Genomic DNA, 17,816 nt, shown 5'->3' with positions numbered 1-17,816 from the left:
TAGAGAAATTAGCCCTTTGATGAGAGTTGCAAATATTTTTTCCAGTTTATTATCTGTTTTTGTTATGATTTTTTTCTACCATGTAGAAAGTTTATATATATGTGTGTGTGTATATATATGTACACACACACACATATATATATATATAATTTTTTTAAGTAGTCTCTATGCCCAACATGGGGCTTGAACCCACGACCCTGAGATCAAGAATTGTGTGCTCCCATGGACTGAGCCAGCCAGGTGCTCAATAATGCATATTTTTGTTTTAACTTAAAAAAAATTTTTTTTTATTTAGTTGGACCTCATCTTGATATAAGGTTTGAGGTAGGGATCCATCTTAATTTTTCCAGATGGCTACTCCATTGTCCCATTACTGTTTTATTGGAGAATCCATTTGTTCTCTTTGATGTGAAGTACTGTCTTTGCAACATGTTAAAGTTCCACGTGTGTTTGCATCTATTTATGGACTCTGTATTCTTTCATTGATTGTCTGTTCGTGTGCCAGCATGACACAGTTTCAATTATTGTGGCTTTGCTACAGTTCTTTTTATTGCTCTCCAGCTAATTCCCTGTCGTGTTTGCCAAAGTGCATCCACCCAGCCTCTTTGCTTTCTGCAAGTCCCATCTTTTACTCTCAGTGGACAACTTTCCCTCCTACTCTATTAACTAAAAGAGTGAGGCCATCCCGTATGAGCTTTAATCACCCCCTCCCCAATTGCCATGATACTTCTTTGTATTTTCCTCCTCCTGTGCCCTTGAATTAGTCCCCTCCCATCAGTCATTCTGCCCCAGCTTCCCCCTGGAATCTTCAGACAGTCTTTCTCTGCAGACCTCTTCTCTACCCACGGCTTACTTGAGTCTCCTCTAGTCCAAAAAACTTCCTGGCTTTGCCACTTTCTCGAGACAGTACATTTATTTCCTTGACATGTTTACCAAAAACCTAGTCTCCATTCACTGTCCTGCCTCCTGTCTTACCACTTATTCTTCAGAGCCCCAGTTTCCATCTTAACCACTTGACTGAAACTTGCCTCATAAGGTCACTGATGACCAGGCGGTCACTGAATCCGGGGGTCATGTGTCAGTTTATCACCCTTCCAACTCCGCAGCATTTGAGACGGTTGAGCCCTCCCCCGTGAAACAGCCCTTCCGATGACTGTGAGTTGTCTGGTTGTCCCACATCTCTCCTGCACCCGGCCACTGCTCTAGTGCCTATTCCCCTGACCTCCCTTGACACGTTGCTTTCTCCACTGGTGAACTGAATCCCTTTCCATGACTGTCAAAGTCGATGAGGATGCTCCCCACAGCTCCAGATTCCCAACTCCCCAGCTCTTAGACTCGAGGGCTGAATTTCCAAACTGCCTTTCGTTGACAAACTTGTCGTCAGTCCAAACAAGGGAAAATGAAAGCCTGCTGGAGAGCAATGATGAGAGAGGGAAGATTTACTGTCTGCTGGAAGTGGCCTTGCTGTGGAGCAGTGGTTCTCAAGCTCGGCTGCACATGACAATCACCAGGAGAATTAAAAATAAAGATTTCAGTGCCCAAGCAGCTCCCCACACCATCAGATGAGAATCTCTGGGGACAGACCCAGACATCCATATTTTGAAAAACTCCCCAGTGGTTGCAGTGTCCAGCCAAGTTTGCAAGTGTAGAGCAGCGTGGGACAGGGAAGAGTCTCCATTGACCCCTGCCTTCTGGCTTTGATAAGCGGGTAGATGGACATGCGGGTCACCAAAGTAGGGATTACCAGAAGAAGGGCGGGTTTGGGGGCAGATGGTGGGTTCTGTTTGGATAGGTTGAGTTCGAGTTGCCCGTGGCACATCCAGAAGGCCCACAGATCCTTGGATTTCCCTAAAGCAGGTCTTTTCTGCTTGCTTGCTTTTTTTTTTTTTTTTTAAGATTTTATTTATTTCTTTGAGAGAGAGAGAGAATGAGAGATAGAGAGCACGAGAGGGAAGAGGGTCAGAGGGAGAAGCAGACTCGCTGCCGAGCAGGGAGCCCGACGTGGGACTCGATCCCGGGACTCCAGGATCATGACCTGAGCCGAAGGCAGTCGCTTAACCAACTGAGCCACCCAGGCGCCCTCTTTTCTGCTTTCGATCCTCGCACAGCCTGCACTGCCTTGGGATAGAGTCAGTCACGCATGCGTGTCTGGACACAGCCCACCTTCCTGGCCATCCTTCCAAATCCTCGCTCCCATGGTGCTCACTCCTGGCCACCGGGACTCCTCACCGCTCCCCACTGTGCTGCCTCTGAGTCTTTTCTCATGCTCTGTCCCCAAGACAAGTTCCGTGCCATCTCTGGTCAAAATCCACCCCACTCTCAAGGGGTCTCCCTACTGTTCCCTGCCAGGACGACTCCCCCACAACACCTCATGGTCTTACTGCCACTGACGGTGGCATCTGCGGGCAATATGTCACTTGCCGAGGGTTGGAACTGCCTTCTCCACACAGGAGTCACTACCCAGTAACCCCACCTCGGAAAGTTTCCTGGGCAGAGCACTTCTCTCCTTACCTGATGGCTGTGCTGCTGAGGGTCCAGTTGCAGATCTGCTGCCAGCTGTGAGCCTAGCACCGCAGGGGCTCCGGTCTTTTTCCCCCCCACACACCCAAACACAGGAAGGGTAGGACCTACTCCCTTCAAGAATTGCGGTGTAGGAGAGCCTGAGTGCTGGAGGGGACAGGGCGGGAGTTAGGAAGTACTGTGCATATCAGGACCTCCAGGAGGACCGCAGAGTTGGAAGAAGCCCCTGAAGTCATTCTGATGTGGTGCCAAGAGCAGGATGGGGCCGAGGAGGCAGGGAAAGGTGGTGCCAGGGGTGTGTCACCCTGTCTGGTTTGTGGAGACTGCTCAGAACCCCACAGACCTGTCTCAGGAACCAAGCAGACAAAGGGCAGAAGGGGAAATGACTCGGGGTGCAAGGAGCAGAGCCCATGGGTTAGCACTACAGGGAGGAGGCGTGCCTGCTGTGAAGGAGCAGGAGCAGGGGAGCCCCCTCCCTACTGCCCCGGCCCCGCCCGGTGGTAGCCCTCTCGCATGCCCTTCTCACACCCTCTCATCCTCTCCCTGTCTGCCCCTTGGCCCAGGCTGATGGCAGCTGCCCTGTAGAGGTCCGTCTGCGTTCAGACCCAGATGATGCCAGAGCTATGACCGGGCCTGCAGGCGTGGTGCCGAGGGGATGTCAGCCATGGAGCAGCCACCGGGGGAAGCCCCTGAGGTCCGGGAAGAGGAGGAGAAAAAGGAAGTGGCAGAGGCAGAAGGAGCCCCAGAACTCAATGGAGGACCAGAGCGCTCACTTCCTTCCAGCAGCTATACAGGTGAGGAGGGGGTGGCGGGGGACACAGGGCAGAGGAAGCCGAGTGGGCCGAGCAGGAACCCTGCCCTCTGCAGACAGCATTATGGGGCACAGAGGGGCAGAGCCAGACAGCTGGGGTTCACACCCCTGTTCTATTGCCCTTCAGCTGCAGGACCTCGGGCCAGTTGCACTTCTTCTTTCTGTGAAAACCATGGGGCCTGCAGGGGATGTGGACAGGGGCTTTTGTGAGAATTAAATGAGTTAGCATTTGTAATGCGTGTCGTCATCCGCTTGATTCCCACTGCTGCTGCCCAAGGGATCCAGAGCCAAGCTGCATTAACAGCACACGGGAAAGATCAGCTGTACCTGTGATTGTAACGATCAGTCACGACACCCAGCTGCATTGATCTGGTGCTGATGACACACATCATTGAGCGGCACTGTAATTAGGCATAAATGCTAAGCGGCTAGTCTGAATGACTATAATTAAAGTGACTTTTGTGCAGCCAGCCAGTTTTCGCTGCTCTCATCTCCCTTGTCAGTTCCCCTTTTGTTTATCCATTGTTAGTAGCAGTGTAGACATTCTTCTCTGGAACCCTGTGTTACTCTCGCCCCATCTTCTTCATCATCATCATGCTATGTCCACCTTCAGGGGCACCCAGAATCCACTCCTTGGCCCCTGGTTTTCCCTGCTGCTGGTGCTGCCCCTTCCCTGTCCCTGGCCCCTTCTCCCCCCAGCTTCTCTCCTTCTCCTTCCACCTAAGTGCCAGCACATACAGCTGAGTCTTGCTCCCTTACCCTCAGAGGGAACTCAGGGTCACAAGAGGGTGCACTTCTAGCAAGGGACATCCTGATCTCACCGCTAGCTTCAGCTGAAGGAGATCCCGCTCACGGGTGGTGATTGAGGGCAGAGGAGTAGGCCCACCCCACAGACTTCCCTGTTCAATAATTGAAACAGGAGGAGGTTTTTTAATATAATCATTAATGTGTTAAAGCCATTGTATAGAAAAAGCTCCCGCAAATTCTATAAGACAAACAACAGAAAAATAGAAACAGGCAGTTCATGGTTGGACAAATACAAATGGCCGGAAAACAAAATGTTTTCAGTCTACTCACCAATCAAAGAAGATATCTTCAAAATGAGATGTCATTTAGCCTGTCAGATTAAGGGCCCTCCAGCCACCAAGGGTGGAAGGGCAACTTGGCTATGCAGGAGAACACTTCTTTCATTCCTTTGACCCTGCAGGGGATACATTCCTCCTAGGAATGTATCCCATGGAAGTACTCGCGCAGAGTGCACAGAGATTTCCACACTTATTTACTGCAGCACTGCTCAGAGAAGCAAAAAATTGGCACGCGACCATCTGTGGGGAATTGGTTATGTAAACTGTGGTAGAGCCACACTGTGGAATGCTGTTGTAGCCGTTAACAAGGATAGGGTGGGTCTGAATCTACTGACAGGAAAAAGAGCTCCTGCCAAATGGGGGATCCCACTGCTTAAAAATCTTTAAGTATCATGGAAGGCACTAGAAGAGCATACACGCAAAGGACGGTGCCGTCAACTCGGGAGTAGGATCGTGGCGGAGAGGATGCGTCATACAGTGGTGCGCACCATTACGCATTATTCTCAAGTCTACAGTACTCTCACCGTTTAAGAAGCAAACGCATGGCTTTTCTTTAAAAAGGTAAAGCAATTTTGTTTCCCAAAAAAGGCCAACAGGTGAGGGGCCCTGGAGACAGAGCTTCGTCCTGTGTTGGGAATCACACAAACCAGGGCAGGAATCTCAGGTCTGTGACTGTCAGCCATGGCTTTTGCTGGTGACTTCACTTCTCCATTCTCAGTCTCTACCTTTAAAGTCTGCCCACCTCAAGGGCTGGCCGGGTAAGGTTCTCTGCCCTGCCCCATGAGTCTATGACTTTGGCCTCGAGTCCCCTCAGGAATTGAGGAGGATGGGACACAGCCTAGAGCCTTGAAACAGCAAGAAGACCCACAGTTTGCTTCCCTTCTGACCCCTCAGAGGTTCTGCATCTCTGTCCCGAGCTCAACACCTGACAAAGAGGCAGGCGAGACAGATCTCCCCGTTAGCACTCAGCAGCAAGGCAACTCACACGCCCAGGGTCCCTGAGCTGGATAGGGGTGAGGGCAGCTGTCCCCTCCTACTTCAGTGATGGGCATCACATCCACACCCTAGGAAGAGATCAGGGGTCTTGGTGCGGACTGGGGCTGAGGAAGATCAAGTGTCCTTCCTCCTGGCCTTGGCACCTCTTCTCGCCGCAAGCACTCAGTGGGTGTCCAGGCAAGGGCTGGCCTTTCAGTTGAGGACAAGGCTGCACGCCAGCCCTGAGAAGCCCACTGTGCAGGTGAACAGGACGACAGAAGTTAAGGAGGCTGCTTAGTAACCCAGCTCCAGGGTCCCACAGAATTGGCCCTGACTTCAGAAGCTATTTGCCTGTGGGGACTCTGCCAGCAAAGTAAATAGTGTTGACCCCTCCTGGCCACTCTCACAGCTATGACAGCAGCATACCTCCAGCAGTAGAGACTAGGTATGCAAGAGAACTCTCATCCATACGTAAATGATGTGAGTAAGATCAATAGTGTCTATTTGCTGAACTTGTAATCCAAGATGGTGCAACTGATAGTTCACTCCCTGGGTGTTGGGCTTAGTGTTTACGCTGAGCCTAGACATTTGAATAATGGCATGGTGTCCTCCTCAGCAGTGACATGTCTGATCGGTTATCATGATCATGAATTATTGATTAGTACTAATGAATAGTAAGAGCTCAGCCCCGGGGGTTAGGTGGTTCTAGGTTTTGATTCTGAACTCTGTTATTGTATTAGGGTTCTCTAGAGAAACAGAATCCATAGGATGTGTGCATACATAGGGAGGGAGGGAGAGAGAGAGAGAGAGAGAGAGTGTGTGTGTGTGTGTGCGCGCACGCACACGTGTGCACAGGTAAGGAATTGGTTCACACAACTGTGAGGGCTAGCAAGTTGAATTCAGGACAGGCCAGCAGACCGGAGACCCAGGGTACTTGATGCTGTATCTTAAGTTTGAAGGCAGTCCAGAGACAGAATTCCTGGATCTTCCTTAGGGAGCCTCGGTCTTTTTCCATAAGGCCTTCAACTGATTGGCTGAGGCCTACTCACATTATGGAGAGCAATGATTTCAATGTTAATCCCATCTAAAAAATATCTTCACAGCAACATCTAGACTGGTGTTTGACCAAAAACTGATCACCATGAGTACCATGGCCTGGCCAAGGTGACACATAAAATTAATGATCTGGTTAATGCCACTGTCAGCATGTTACTTAACCTCACCTATAAAAGCGTCAGAAGACCTGGGGTTTGAAGGGTTATTTTAAGGTTCCCATGGGATTAATGGTATAAAGTGTCAAGCAGAGCGCCTGGTACACAGGAGGCATGCACAAAAAAGAGATTATTAGTATAGACATGCACTCTTTACAGGGAAGTCAGGTTTAGGTTCAAGGCCCTGTCCTACCAGGTATTAGACAGGTGACCTTGGGCAGGTCCCTTAACCTCACCGAGTTTCAGTTTCCTCGACTTTAAATGGTGTCAGTTACTATCTTCCAAGGTGATATGGAATGATACTAACAAGCTTTTGGGGGGCGGGCGATAAATGCTGGTTCTTTCCCCCTCCCTTCCTGGGGTAGAAGGAGAGGTGGGCCTTCATGAGATGCTTGGGGGGTCAGGCAGGGTGTGTCTGGAGTGGAAGTTCAGAGGCAGGGCAGGGCCCGGATGCTGCCATCGGGTGAGCAAGGATATTTCCTGAGAGCTGAGGAGGAGCCAGGGGAGGACAATGCTGGGCTGGCTGGGGAGAGCCGCTGTGCAGGCAGACGGCCCTGAGGCTGGTGTGGCCCATGTCCCCGGCCAGCATACCTGAGGGGCAGGGACTCCCGGTCAGGGGGACAGCCTCTCAGAACCCCAGTCTCCCACCGGGAGGTCATGGGCAAGGCAGTGGGACCTTCAGAAGCTGGCCCCTAGAATGGGGAGCATTCTGCCATCATTACTTTTGGGCAAGATTCAAGGATAAAACCCTAAGCCAGGTGATCAGCCAGGAAGAAACAGAACCTTTATCTTTAGAAAACCCACTCCCAGGGCACGTGGGTGGCTCAGTCAGTTAAGCGTCTGCCTTCGGCTCAGCTCGTGATGCCAGGGTCCGGGGATCGAGCCCCATGTCGGGCTGCCTGCTCAGTGGGCAGCTTGCTTCTCCCTCTGCCTCTGCTGCACATGTGCTCTCTCTCTCTCTGTCAAATAGATTAAATCTTTAAAAAAATTTTTTTAAAAAGGAAAGAAAACCCACTCCCAAGCCCCTACCACTTCAGTATCCCCACTGCACATGCACTCCAGCACAAAACCTTCTCCTGCGGGGGGATGCATACACTTCTGCCCATCCTAGCGCCTCATCGCCCCTGCCTCTCCACCTGGCAGTTATTTTTGTTCTTTTATTCCAAACGGGCAGGGGATGCCCTTGTTCCACTAGCCAGCCACCACCAAGCATCGCCAACTGCTTTGAGGTTCTGCAGCCTATGTCTGCTCACGACCCAGGGGTGGAACAGCCATGGCCCAGCGCCCTGATAGTGCCCTGGGCCTATTTCTCCACAGTCTCATTTGCAGCACTTCCCTCTGAGACAGTTGCCCGGGGTGTCTCCTCAGGATCCAGAGCTCAGGCCGCCTCGGGCTGGTGGGGCCGGAGCATCTTGGCTTCTCCCAGGGTTCCCAGTGATCCTAATGCTCCTGAGCCACGGGTCAGTGGCAGGCCAGGGGAAGTGAAAGGAGGCTTGGTCTGGTCCTGGGGGCTCTCCGGGCCTCAATAAGCAGAGACACCCCCCACCTTGGATTTCCGTGAAGCTGCGGGGGAAGAGGTACAGCCAGCCAGAAGGAGGACAGGTCTCGGCCCCTGCCTGTGTAGGGTACAGAGCTTGGGGAGTGCAGAATTGCAGCTTTCTGATAAGCACCGTCCTAACTCACCCCGATGTTGATGTGAACTTCCAGGTCCGAGGGCTCTTCTCTGTAGTAACTCTGTTACTTTTCACCATGACTCTCAGATAGATACTCCTGTCCTCTCCATCTTACAGAGGAGGAAACTGAGGCCCAGAGGGCAGAGCTGGGTGTTGAGCCTAAGACACCAATTTGAACTCAGTCACATTCTTCACCCTCATGCCTGCTCTTCCCGAGCATCTGGAAGCTGACTTGGAGTCTCCCAAAGATCTCATCTTTGAGCCCCAAGAGGGGAGCAGTCACCTTCCCTGAGAGCCTCAGGCTTGGTGGTGGCGCCTTCCAAGTCCTGCTCCCTCTGCCCGCCCCTCAGCCAGTGTTGCCACTCGCTGTGTTGTATTCCCGCTTTCTTACCTCATTCTCACCTCAGCTAGTCGAGGGCAGGGTGTGGGTCCTGCCGTGCACACAGCAGGCGCTCACCAAATGTCCGCTGAATGAAAAGAGAGGGTGGCATTGCCACGTGCAGTGCAAGTGCCCAGACCCCTGCCCGGCCTCCAGGGCCAGGAGGGAGAACACAGAGGGCACCACCAAAAGGTTGGTGGCTGTGGACAAGACTCGGTGGTGGAGGTGAGCTTAGAGATCCAAAGGCGGTGTGATTAGAGATGTCCCACGTCTAGCAGAGGAGGCAGATGTGTAAGCCACAAAAACACAACTGCTTACACGAAGTGACACAAAGCGAACATGCACACAGACCACACAGATCAGAGCGGGGAGGGCCGGAACCCTCCTGCTCAGCCTCCACACAGGTCTCGACAAAGGGTTTTCACACGTGATCTCATTTTCTCCCGACAGCTCATAATGTGAGTTCTTTTGCCCCTATTCTGAGGCCTCCAGGCATGGCGGAGACTGCCCAAACCCTGCAGCCGGTTGGCACTGAGTGCAGGACCAACCCAGGGAGCTTGAGGTCCACTTACTTACCCCACAGTCACTGCCTGCTCCCCATCCCACAGCAGCACCCTGGGGGCAGAGTTCCTGCCCTGTGGCCTTTACGTTGTGGTAGAGGGCACCCAACACTGAGTGAACACACACGGACTGTCATGTGGTGGCAAAGGCTATGGAGAAAGCCACAGTGGCTCTGCCCTCCCAGGCTGCAGGCTCCCCTGCAGCACTGTGCCCAGGAGACGGAGGGAGCCCACTCTCCCCCATCTGTGGGCTGAGGCGGGTGGTTACATCCCCTGGAATGACCGAAGGTTGGGAGCGAAGGCCCTGGGACGGGATGGGCTATTTTACCTCACACCCCTGCCCTTACCAGCCCAGCAGGGCAGTGGGCTGTCCGATCCTCTATTCTGTGGTCTGGTCTGGTGCTCATGCTCCCCTCCCTGTGGCCCAGGTAGGGTCTGGCTGAAGGCTTTCCTGCTGTCACTCCTAGGGCCCAAGGGGGAGTGGAGAAAGGTATGAGAAGAGTAGAGTACACTTTGGTCTAGGGAGGGTGGGTTACTCCGTGGGAGGGAAATGAAGATATTTTGTGGAGTGACCTATATTTGGGTGACAGACAAGGAGCAACACCAGCCTGGGAAATGTTAAGTCTGCGTTCAGCTTCACGGCTTGGGTCTCCCTAAGGTGCCATCCTGCTCTGAGCCACTGACTCTCTGGTCTGGGGATTTGGCCCCTGCCCCTGAGGAGTTTGCTCAGTCATCAGGAAAGAGAGCAGAGAACAGCAGATTGGCAGGATAGGCGGCATGTGGGGTCATGCAGCTGGCCCTGGGCCGGGCGACTGAGGCTCAGGGCCGGGCTCATGGCTGAGTGTCCAAGGGAGAGATTCCAAAGAGACTCCCAGAAATTCTTACCGAGTCAGCTGACAGCACATACACCCTGAAGTCATTGCCTTAGTCTAGTGCTTTCCTTGCTTATACTCACAACATCTGGTTCAAACATCTCGTACACTTAATAGAAAAAAAAAACCTGGGGAAATTCAGTATGTTGTCCAGTGGGCATGAATGGTACCTGCCTTCTTTCTACTTGAGCAAGAAGTTTTGTAAGAATGGGTTTGAGCTTCTTGATAGATCCTTTACAGCATCTCTGGAGTCCACACAAGAATCGAATTTCCCAGGAGATGTGGGTGGAAGGCCGTAGTCTCCCTAACACTCATTTCATACAACCCTACATGGGCCCACACAGTGGAGCCGCTTAAGCTAGGAGAGCTACTTCCCAAGTTCAGTCTGAAGAGATTCTATCTTCCTCCTCTTGCTCCTTTCCCTCCAAAACACAATCATCCCCCCAACACACACACACACCAAAACACAATCATCCCCCCAACACACACACACACACACACACACACACACCCCCCCTCATCCCCCAACACACACACACACACACACACACACACACACACACACACCCTCATCCCCCAACACACACACACACACACACACACACACACACACACACACACACACACACACACACACACACCCCTCTCCTCCCCAGTGGTGAGTACAGCCCAGGAAGGCTCTGACTTCCCCCCGATAGTGATAGCTGCCATTTCCCAAACACCTGCTGTATGTCAGGTCTGAGGAAAAGCCCCATGGTCTAGATGAAGAAACCGACCCTCAGAAAGGTTGACTCCTTGAGGCACATAGCTGTTAAGTGTCTGAGCTGAGTGAGCGCTGCTTGAGAAACATGGGCTCTTCCCATCACCTGCTCTGCCCCCTGTGGGCTCTGGTCACCTCCCCTGGCCCCCGTCCTGGCCGAATATGAAGGCACCCCTATGTCGTGTGTCCGCAGACCTCTCCCGGAGCTCCTCGCCACCCTCACTGCTGGACCAGTTGCAGATGGGCTGTGACGGGGCCTCGTGTGGCAGCCTCAACATGGAGTGCCGTGTGTGCGGGGACAAGGCATCAGGCTTCCACTATGGTGTTCACGCGTGTGAGGGCTGCAAGGTAGGGCCTGCGGCGAGTGGTGGCTGGCGGCTGGGGCTGTGTTTACACGGAGAGCTGACCTGCCAGAGAGGCCGGGCCCTCACAGTCCCTACTGCGGAATTCCCACCTGGGAGGCCGCCAGGCCCTTGGGCCCATTCCAGGTCCTCCGCCCTGGGTCCTGCTGGTCCCAGCCTCTCATGTGGCCTGGCTGGCTGCTGGCGCCCCCTGGGGACATAGCTCTAGAACACCGGCTGGGCAGAATGAGGATCTTGGGCTCAACCATCACCCTCATGGCGGTGTTTCCTGCACTTCAAGGCCCGGAAGGGCCTCTTTGAGGGGAAAAAAGGAAACTTTACATTTCTTTCTCCAGGGGTGCTTTTGGTTCATCCTCCTACCTGCACGCCGATCAAAATTGTACTTACTATTTTACTACACCACCGCCTAGAAAATACCCAGAACCAGATACTTTTATGAATAGACCAGATTACCCACAATACAGTTTTAGGTGACCAAACTCACAAGGAAGCATTTAAAATAAAGAAATATAGCTAGATCTCAAAGGCTTTAGAGTTGTTTACTATCCTCCTCCCTCCCCTCCAAAAGAAATTTCTCCCATTTACTTCCAAATTTCAGAAAGGTTGACATTTACACACAGAACTGGGGCCCCTGGGGCGCCTGGGTGGCTCAGTCATTAAGCGTCTGCTTTCGGCTCAGGTCATGATCCCGGGGTCCTGGGATCGAGCCCCGCATCGGGCCCCCTGCTCCGCGGGAAGCCTGCTTCTCCCTCTCCCACTCCCCCTGCTTGGGTTCCTGCTCTCGCTGTGTCTCTATCAAATAAATAAATAAAATCTTAAAAAAAAAAAAAAAAACTGGGGCTCCTGATGTCACAGAACCCACGGGGCAGAGCAGGATCCTGAGCTTCCTGTGGCTCTGCCTCACCTCTCGCCCGCCCCTCAGGGCTTCTTCCGCCGGACGATCCGCATGAAGCTGGAGTATGAGAAGTGTGAGCGCATCTGCAAGATCCAGAAGAAGAACCGCAACAAGTGCCAGTACTGCCGCTTCCAGAAATGCGTGGCGCTCGGCATGTCGCACAACGGTGAGAGCCACCCCGGGCCTGGCGCAGCCTGGGGGGGGGCAGGGGGGTGGAGGGGAGCCCCTCGGAGCGGTGCCTGGTGCGCAGCAGGTGCGGCTTGACGCAGCAGCCGGCGAAGACCTGCCTTCCCCAGACGGCTCCAGCTCCGTGTCCGCTGTGAGGCCCGCGCCTGGGGCGCTCACCCCTGCTGGCCCAGAGGGAAACTGGGAATTGACCCCAGCACCTCAAGCCTGGCTCAGATGACCCGACACAGCGTAAAAAGCCACTGCCCAAGCCGGGGATCGCCTCAGCTCTCCTTGGTTAGTGAAGGCCGGCAGGAGCCAGGGAGTGACCACATGGGTCCGCTGCCGGGAGCCAGGCAGGAGTTTCCTGGAGGCCGGCCTCTCCCGGGAGACAGATCCTGCCCCGCATTCGGGCCTTCTACAGAGTCTTGTCTTCAGACCCCATACAGTAGGATTTTGCAGAGCCCACCTGCCCCCTTTGCCTGTCTGGGTCAGACCCCCACCCCCGTGCCCCCCCAGAGGACTGGGGAGAGCCTCTTGTTTAAATGTCTACACTCACACCCTGTCTTGCCTTTTAGATGGTGGCGGGCCCCGAGCCCTCCACCTGAAGCTTTTCCTAGATGGTGGGGCCTGGCAGGTCTGGGGTTTGGTCCCACCCTTCAGTCTGTATCTGCCCGGGCTCTGTTCCTTGGGTGGGCTGAGCGGATTTCCTAGGAGATCTCAGGGCCAACTCAGTTCTTCTCACTTTTTCTCTTAGAGAAGCCAGATTTCTATCCTGTTCCATTACTAATGACTAACGTTTTAGTGCTTACTGTGTGGATATTCTTATTTTTTGACAGTCCAGTGAGATCTCAGTATTAGCCCATTTTTCTTATGAATAAAGGTGAAATAGCCTGCCTATTTCTGCCAAGCTGGAACTCAGGCATGGGCCTTTGACACCAGAAACTGTCTTCCTATGCGTCACACTGCACCGCCTTCCAGGCACAGTGGCTCAGTTGACTCCCTGAGTTAGGGCCTTTGTGTGCATGTGAGGCACTGTGAACAAGACAATCCCTGTCCCCCGGCGCTTGCATTCTGGAGGGGTTCTCCAGCATTCCAGTGTGCTGGCCATAGAGCTTCTGAGTGTCCTGGGCTCAAAAAACATGTCTCCATTTTTGGCCCACGTACCTGTTGTGAGGCAAGGAGGTTAGAGGTGCTAGCTCCTGCCTGGGCCCCTCGATGACCCCCCCCCCCACCCCCCAATACAGCCATCCGCTTTGGCCGGATGCCAGAGGCCGAGAAGAGGAAGCTGGTGGCAGGGCTAACGGCAAGCGAGGGGAATCAGCACAACCCACAGGTGGCTGACCTGAAGGCCTTCTCCAAGCACATCTACAACGCCTACCTGAAAAACTTCAACATGACCAAAAAGAAGGCCCGTGGCATCCTCACCGGCAAGGCCAGCCACACGGCGGTGAGTGTCACTGCTTGGCCTGGCAGCCCCGGGCTCTGGGCCCTGCCACCGCCTGCCTGACTGCTGGGAGAACCAGGCCTCCTGCCTCCCCTCACTTCGTGGTACAGGCTGGGGGCATGGGGAGCACATGGGCGGGGGTCCCCCCAAGGCCTGGCCTCTAACGGGGCCTGGTTTTCAGCCCTTTGTGATCCATGACATCGAGACATTGTGGCAAGCAGAGAAGGGCCTGGTGTGGAAGCAGCTGGTGAACGGCCTGCCCCCCTACAAGGAGATCAGCGTGCATGTCTTCTACCGCTGCCAGTGCACCACGGTCGAGACCGTGCGGGAGCTCACCGAGTTCGCCAAGAGCATCCCCAGCTTCAGCACCCTCTTCCTTAACGACCAGGTGACCCTTCTCAAGTACGGTGTGCATGAGGCCATATTCGCTATGCTGGCCTCCATCGTCAACAAGGACGGCTTACTGGTGGCCAACGGCACTGGGTTCGTCACCCGGGAGTTCCTGCGGAGCCTCCGGAAGCCCTTCAGTGACATCATCGAGCCCAAGTTTGAGTTTGCGGTCAAGTTCAACGCCCTGGAACTTGATGACAGTGACTTGGCTCTCTTCATTGCGGCCATCATTCTCTGTGGAGGTAAGTGAGGGTGGGGCAGCCCTGCTGGGGGTCGGGCCCCCACCGCAGGGCACCAGGCCCAAGCGCGCACAGCGTGGGGAGGTGCCCTGTGATGACAGCAGTGTGACACGCGAGGCTCCGACTACGTGCAGGACTGGCTCCCTCTTCTCGATGGAGAGGAGACAGAAAAAAGTCTGCAAAGAAATATGCCAGTATGTTGATGGGGATGATTTCTGACGGTGGAGAAATTCTCCGTATTTTGCCTGCATTTTTCAGATTCCGGTGCAATAACTAGAACAATCATCGTGCTCACAGTACCATAGAGCTTACTTCGTGCCAGGCACTGTTCTGGTTCCTTTTCCTAGATTATAACTCATTTGATCCTCGCAGCAGCCTGTGCGGAGGGTACTTCTGTCACCCCGTTTTACAGATGACAGAACTGAAGTCAGGCTGCGAGTGGCCCGCCCAGAGCCTCCTCGCTAGCCTGTGGTAGGGACGGGAGTTGAATCCAGGCAGTGAGTCTCTTAACCATGAGGTCATACTGCCTTTTTCTGAAGAAAAAAAAACAAAAAAGTGAAGGAGATGGGCCAGGACCTGGGGGGTTGGAGGGGCTAGAATAGTAGAACAGTCACTGACAGAACAGGGCTTGGGTCTGTCACAGCAGTAGGTCTGCTGTCCCCTGGGCCAAGTCACCCACGCGGGTAGAGGTAGGGGAGCTCCTCTGCCCAGCCCCACCCCCCGGAGACTTCCATGCATGCCTGCTCCCTCCCACACCTCTGCCCTGTGTCCCCACAGACCGGCCAGGCCTCATAAACGTGCCCCAGGTGGAGGCCATCCAGGACACCATCCTGCGTGCCCTCGAGTTCCACCTGCAGGCCAACCACCCGTACGCCCAGTACCTCTTCCCCAAGCTGCTGCAGAAAATGGCTGACCTGCGGCAGCTGGTCACCGAGCACGCGCAGATGATGCAGCGCATCAAGAAGACCGAGACAGAGACCTCGCTGCACCCCCTGCTCCAGGAGATCTACAAGGACATGTACTGAGGGCATGCGCTCCGGGTCTCTGGGGGCAGGCGGACAGAGCTGGGGCAGACGCCGCCCTCGGGACTTACCCGGAGAGCAGTCCCCGAGCCCTGGGCGCCCACGGGCCCGGAGCAGTGGAGCCACACTGCCGCGCTCAGACACACGGCTCCTTGCTCCCTGCGTTCGCTCCCTCCCCGTCTTCATCTGCCTCTTTCTCAGATCCTCTTTCTTCTCTAATTTCTTCGCTCACTCGCTCTCTCTTCCTGTCTCTCTGTAGGTTTCCCCTCTTCCTTCCTCCCTGGCCTTCCCTTTCTCTCTCTCCCCATCCCTGTGTCTGCCCCCCTTTCTCTTTCTGTGAGACAGTTTGTGTTACTTCACCAGCAGCATGGAACATGTCCTCTGCTTTCGTCTGCCCCGTCCCCTGTCCCCCAGGAGCAGGGAGGAATGGGCCTGCCCTCTGCACCAACAGTCACCTGCAAGGGTAGGCGCCTCACTTCTCCTGTCGTCACAGCAAAGGACGTGGGCCAGCCAAAGAAACACTAAGCTCTCTGGGCCCAGCTTCCTGGGGAAGCCACCGGGGCCCAGGCTGACTGCAGCAATGGCCCCCGAGTCATGGGGGCCCTGCCCTGAGGGCCAGGACGCCTCCCCCAGACTGTCACCACCCTCCCCCTACCCAGCCAACCCCTCTCTAGCAGCACGCCCCAGCCCCACTGTTACCAGCGCCCTCTCTGTTCTTTTCACCAGTCTTCCAGGCCAGTGTCACTGCTGGTCCCCTGCGCTGGCCGCCAGGGGACACCCCTAGCCTGGAAGGAGATGGGCTTCCCTTCAGGTGGGGGCCCCCACTGAAGAGGAGCAAGCCTCGAGGGAGGCAGATGTTGGCAGAAAAGGCAGCAAGCGGTGTACTTAATTCTGAGCCCAGGCCTTGGGGTCATCGGCGGCCCCTCTCCCACCACTTTGCAGCAGCTACCACCCACGACTCCTGTTTCTCAGGAGTTCCTGGCCTCAGCCTCAACCAGGAGCCCAGAGGAAGCTCATGCACGCCCCCCCCCCCCCCCCCCCCCCGCAACACTCCAGCACACACAAGCACTGAATCACTTTACCTGGTTCCACACCCCTCACCCTCCCTTCCCCGGGGCAGATGGGCCAGAGGGGCCTCCAGGTGAGCGGGCACAGGTGTGCCCTCGTTCTCAGATCCCTTGGTAGGCAGGGGTGCCCTGCTGAACCAGCCCAGCACCCGCTCATGGGGGAGGTGCAAGGGATAAACTGATCCCGCTCAGTGTGACATCCATTTGTCCCAACAGTTCTGCTGCTCTCCCCTTCCCCTGTATTCAGCCCAGCCAGTCACCGGGAACTCCCCCTACACAGCTTCTGGTGACCAAGGACCTTGCCAGGCCCAGTCCCACTCCTCTGGCCCTTGCATCTACCGTTCCCCTCCTCCCAGGTGAAGTATTCGGCCTCAGAGGAGGGACTGAAGCCCAGCTTGGATGCTGTGTCTGAGCAGAAAGTCAGAGAGCCCACCCAGCCTGCTTCACCAGGAAGGAAACTGGCCTGGAAGGGTGAGGGACTGGTGAGGGTCTCTGAGAAAGGTTGGGGAAGACCTGAGGTTGGAGTCCCGTCCATCTGCCCCTGCCTTCCATGCCCTAGGATCATTCTCTACTGACAAGATTCTTCCCTCTCCCACCACCACCCCCAGCTGACCAAGGATTGGGGTTAGGGTGCTCCCTTTGAGCCAGCGCTGTGAAGGGAGAGATGCTGTGCCTGACCCCCACCCCCTCTCCGCCACCACGCACCCCCCGCCCAGGCCTGGTGCTGAGGATATAGCTCTTAGTGTCTGAACACAATCTCCAAAATCGAAATGTATATTTTTGCTAGGATCCCCAGCTTCCTGTGTTTTTAATATAAATAGTGTACACAGACTGACAGAACTTTAAATAAATGGGAATTAAATATTTAAGAGTGGATGTAGGCTGACTCCGTTTTTTACAGGTTTTTCCTGGGGGCTGATCGGACTCCTCCCCCCCCTCCCTATCCAGTGCGCAAAGGGGGAAACAGGGCTGGGCAAATGAGACTTTGGGGTGCAGGCCAGGAGAGCTGATCCACCTTTCCCCATCACCTGCTTTGCTCTCCACTCATTGGTCAGCAAAGGTGGGGGACTTTGGTGCCGTGGTACCAAACCCGTTGGCGTGAGGAGGACCTGGGAGGGGCTCCAAAGGGCCCTGGAGGAGACATCACCCGCACAAGAGACCGGGGCTTTCCTCAGCCAGCACCCTAGTTCTCTCCTTTACTTCCCGGGGTGCCACCTTCACAGAGAGCCGGGCCCTCCTCAGCCCGTGGGCTCTACTGCAGTGAGGCAAGTTCAGGGCAGACTTCGGTGTTTGTCTAGCCAGGAAAACAGACACCCCAAAACATTCCAGAGTGGGGAATTGTGAGCAAACTATCAAAAGGAGTGAAAGATCAAAAGGGGGGAA

At 54.7% G+C, this 17,816-nt stretch overlaps 1 protein-coding gene across 2 annotated transcripts in view; it reads left to right on the top strand.

The window, feature by feature from the left end:
- PPARD (peroxisome proliferator activated receptor delta) overlaps positions 1-17,302 on the top strand; it is an 85,227-nt gene extending 67,925 nt beyond the window's left edge. Inside the window, exons 3-8 of one of the 2 annotated variants that reach the window (XM_027603116.2) lie at positions 3,084-3,314; positions 11,040-11,194; positions 12,131-12,269; positions 13,516-13,718; positions 14,104-14,347; positions 15,122-17,302. In XM_027603116.2, coding sequence (XP_027458917.1) covers positions 3,176-3,314; positions 11,040-11,194; positions 12,131-12,269; positions 13,516-13,718; positions 14,104-14,347; positions 15,122-15,369 — 1,128 coding nt within the window. In that variant the 5' untranslated portion in view covers positions 3,084-3,175 and the 3' untranslated portion in view covers positions 15,370-17,302. Of the gene's footprint in view, positions 1-3,083; positions 3,315-11,039; positions 11,195-12,130; positions 12,270-13,515; positions 13,719-13,896; positions 14,348-15,121 lie in introns of both variants that reach the window. The other variant, XM_027603114.2, reaches the window with a different exon arrangement.
- Positions 17,303-17,816: the final 514 nt, after the last annotated feature.

This window comes from Zalophus californianus, chromosome 7 (assembly GCF_009762305.2).
Source record: "Zalophus californianus isolate mZalCal1 chromosome 7, mZalCal1.pri.v2, whole genome shotgun sequence".
Lineage (NCBI taxonomy): Eukaryota > Metazoa > Chordata > Mammalia > Carnivora > Otariidae > Zalophus > Zalophus californianus.
The sequence above is the reverse complement of the archived record's forward strand: the minus strand, read 5'-3'. Positions and strand labels throughout refer to the sequence as shown.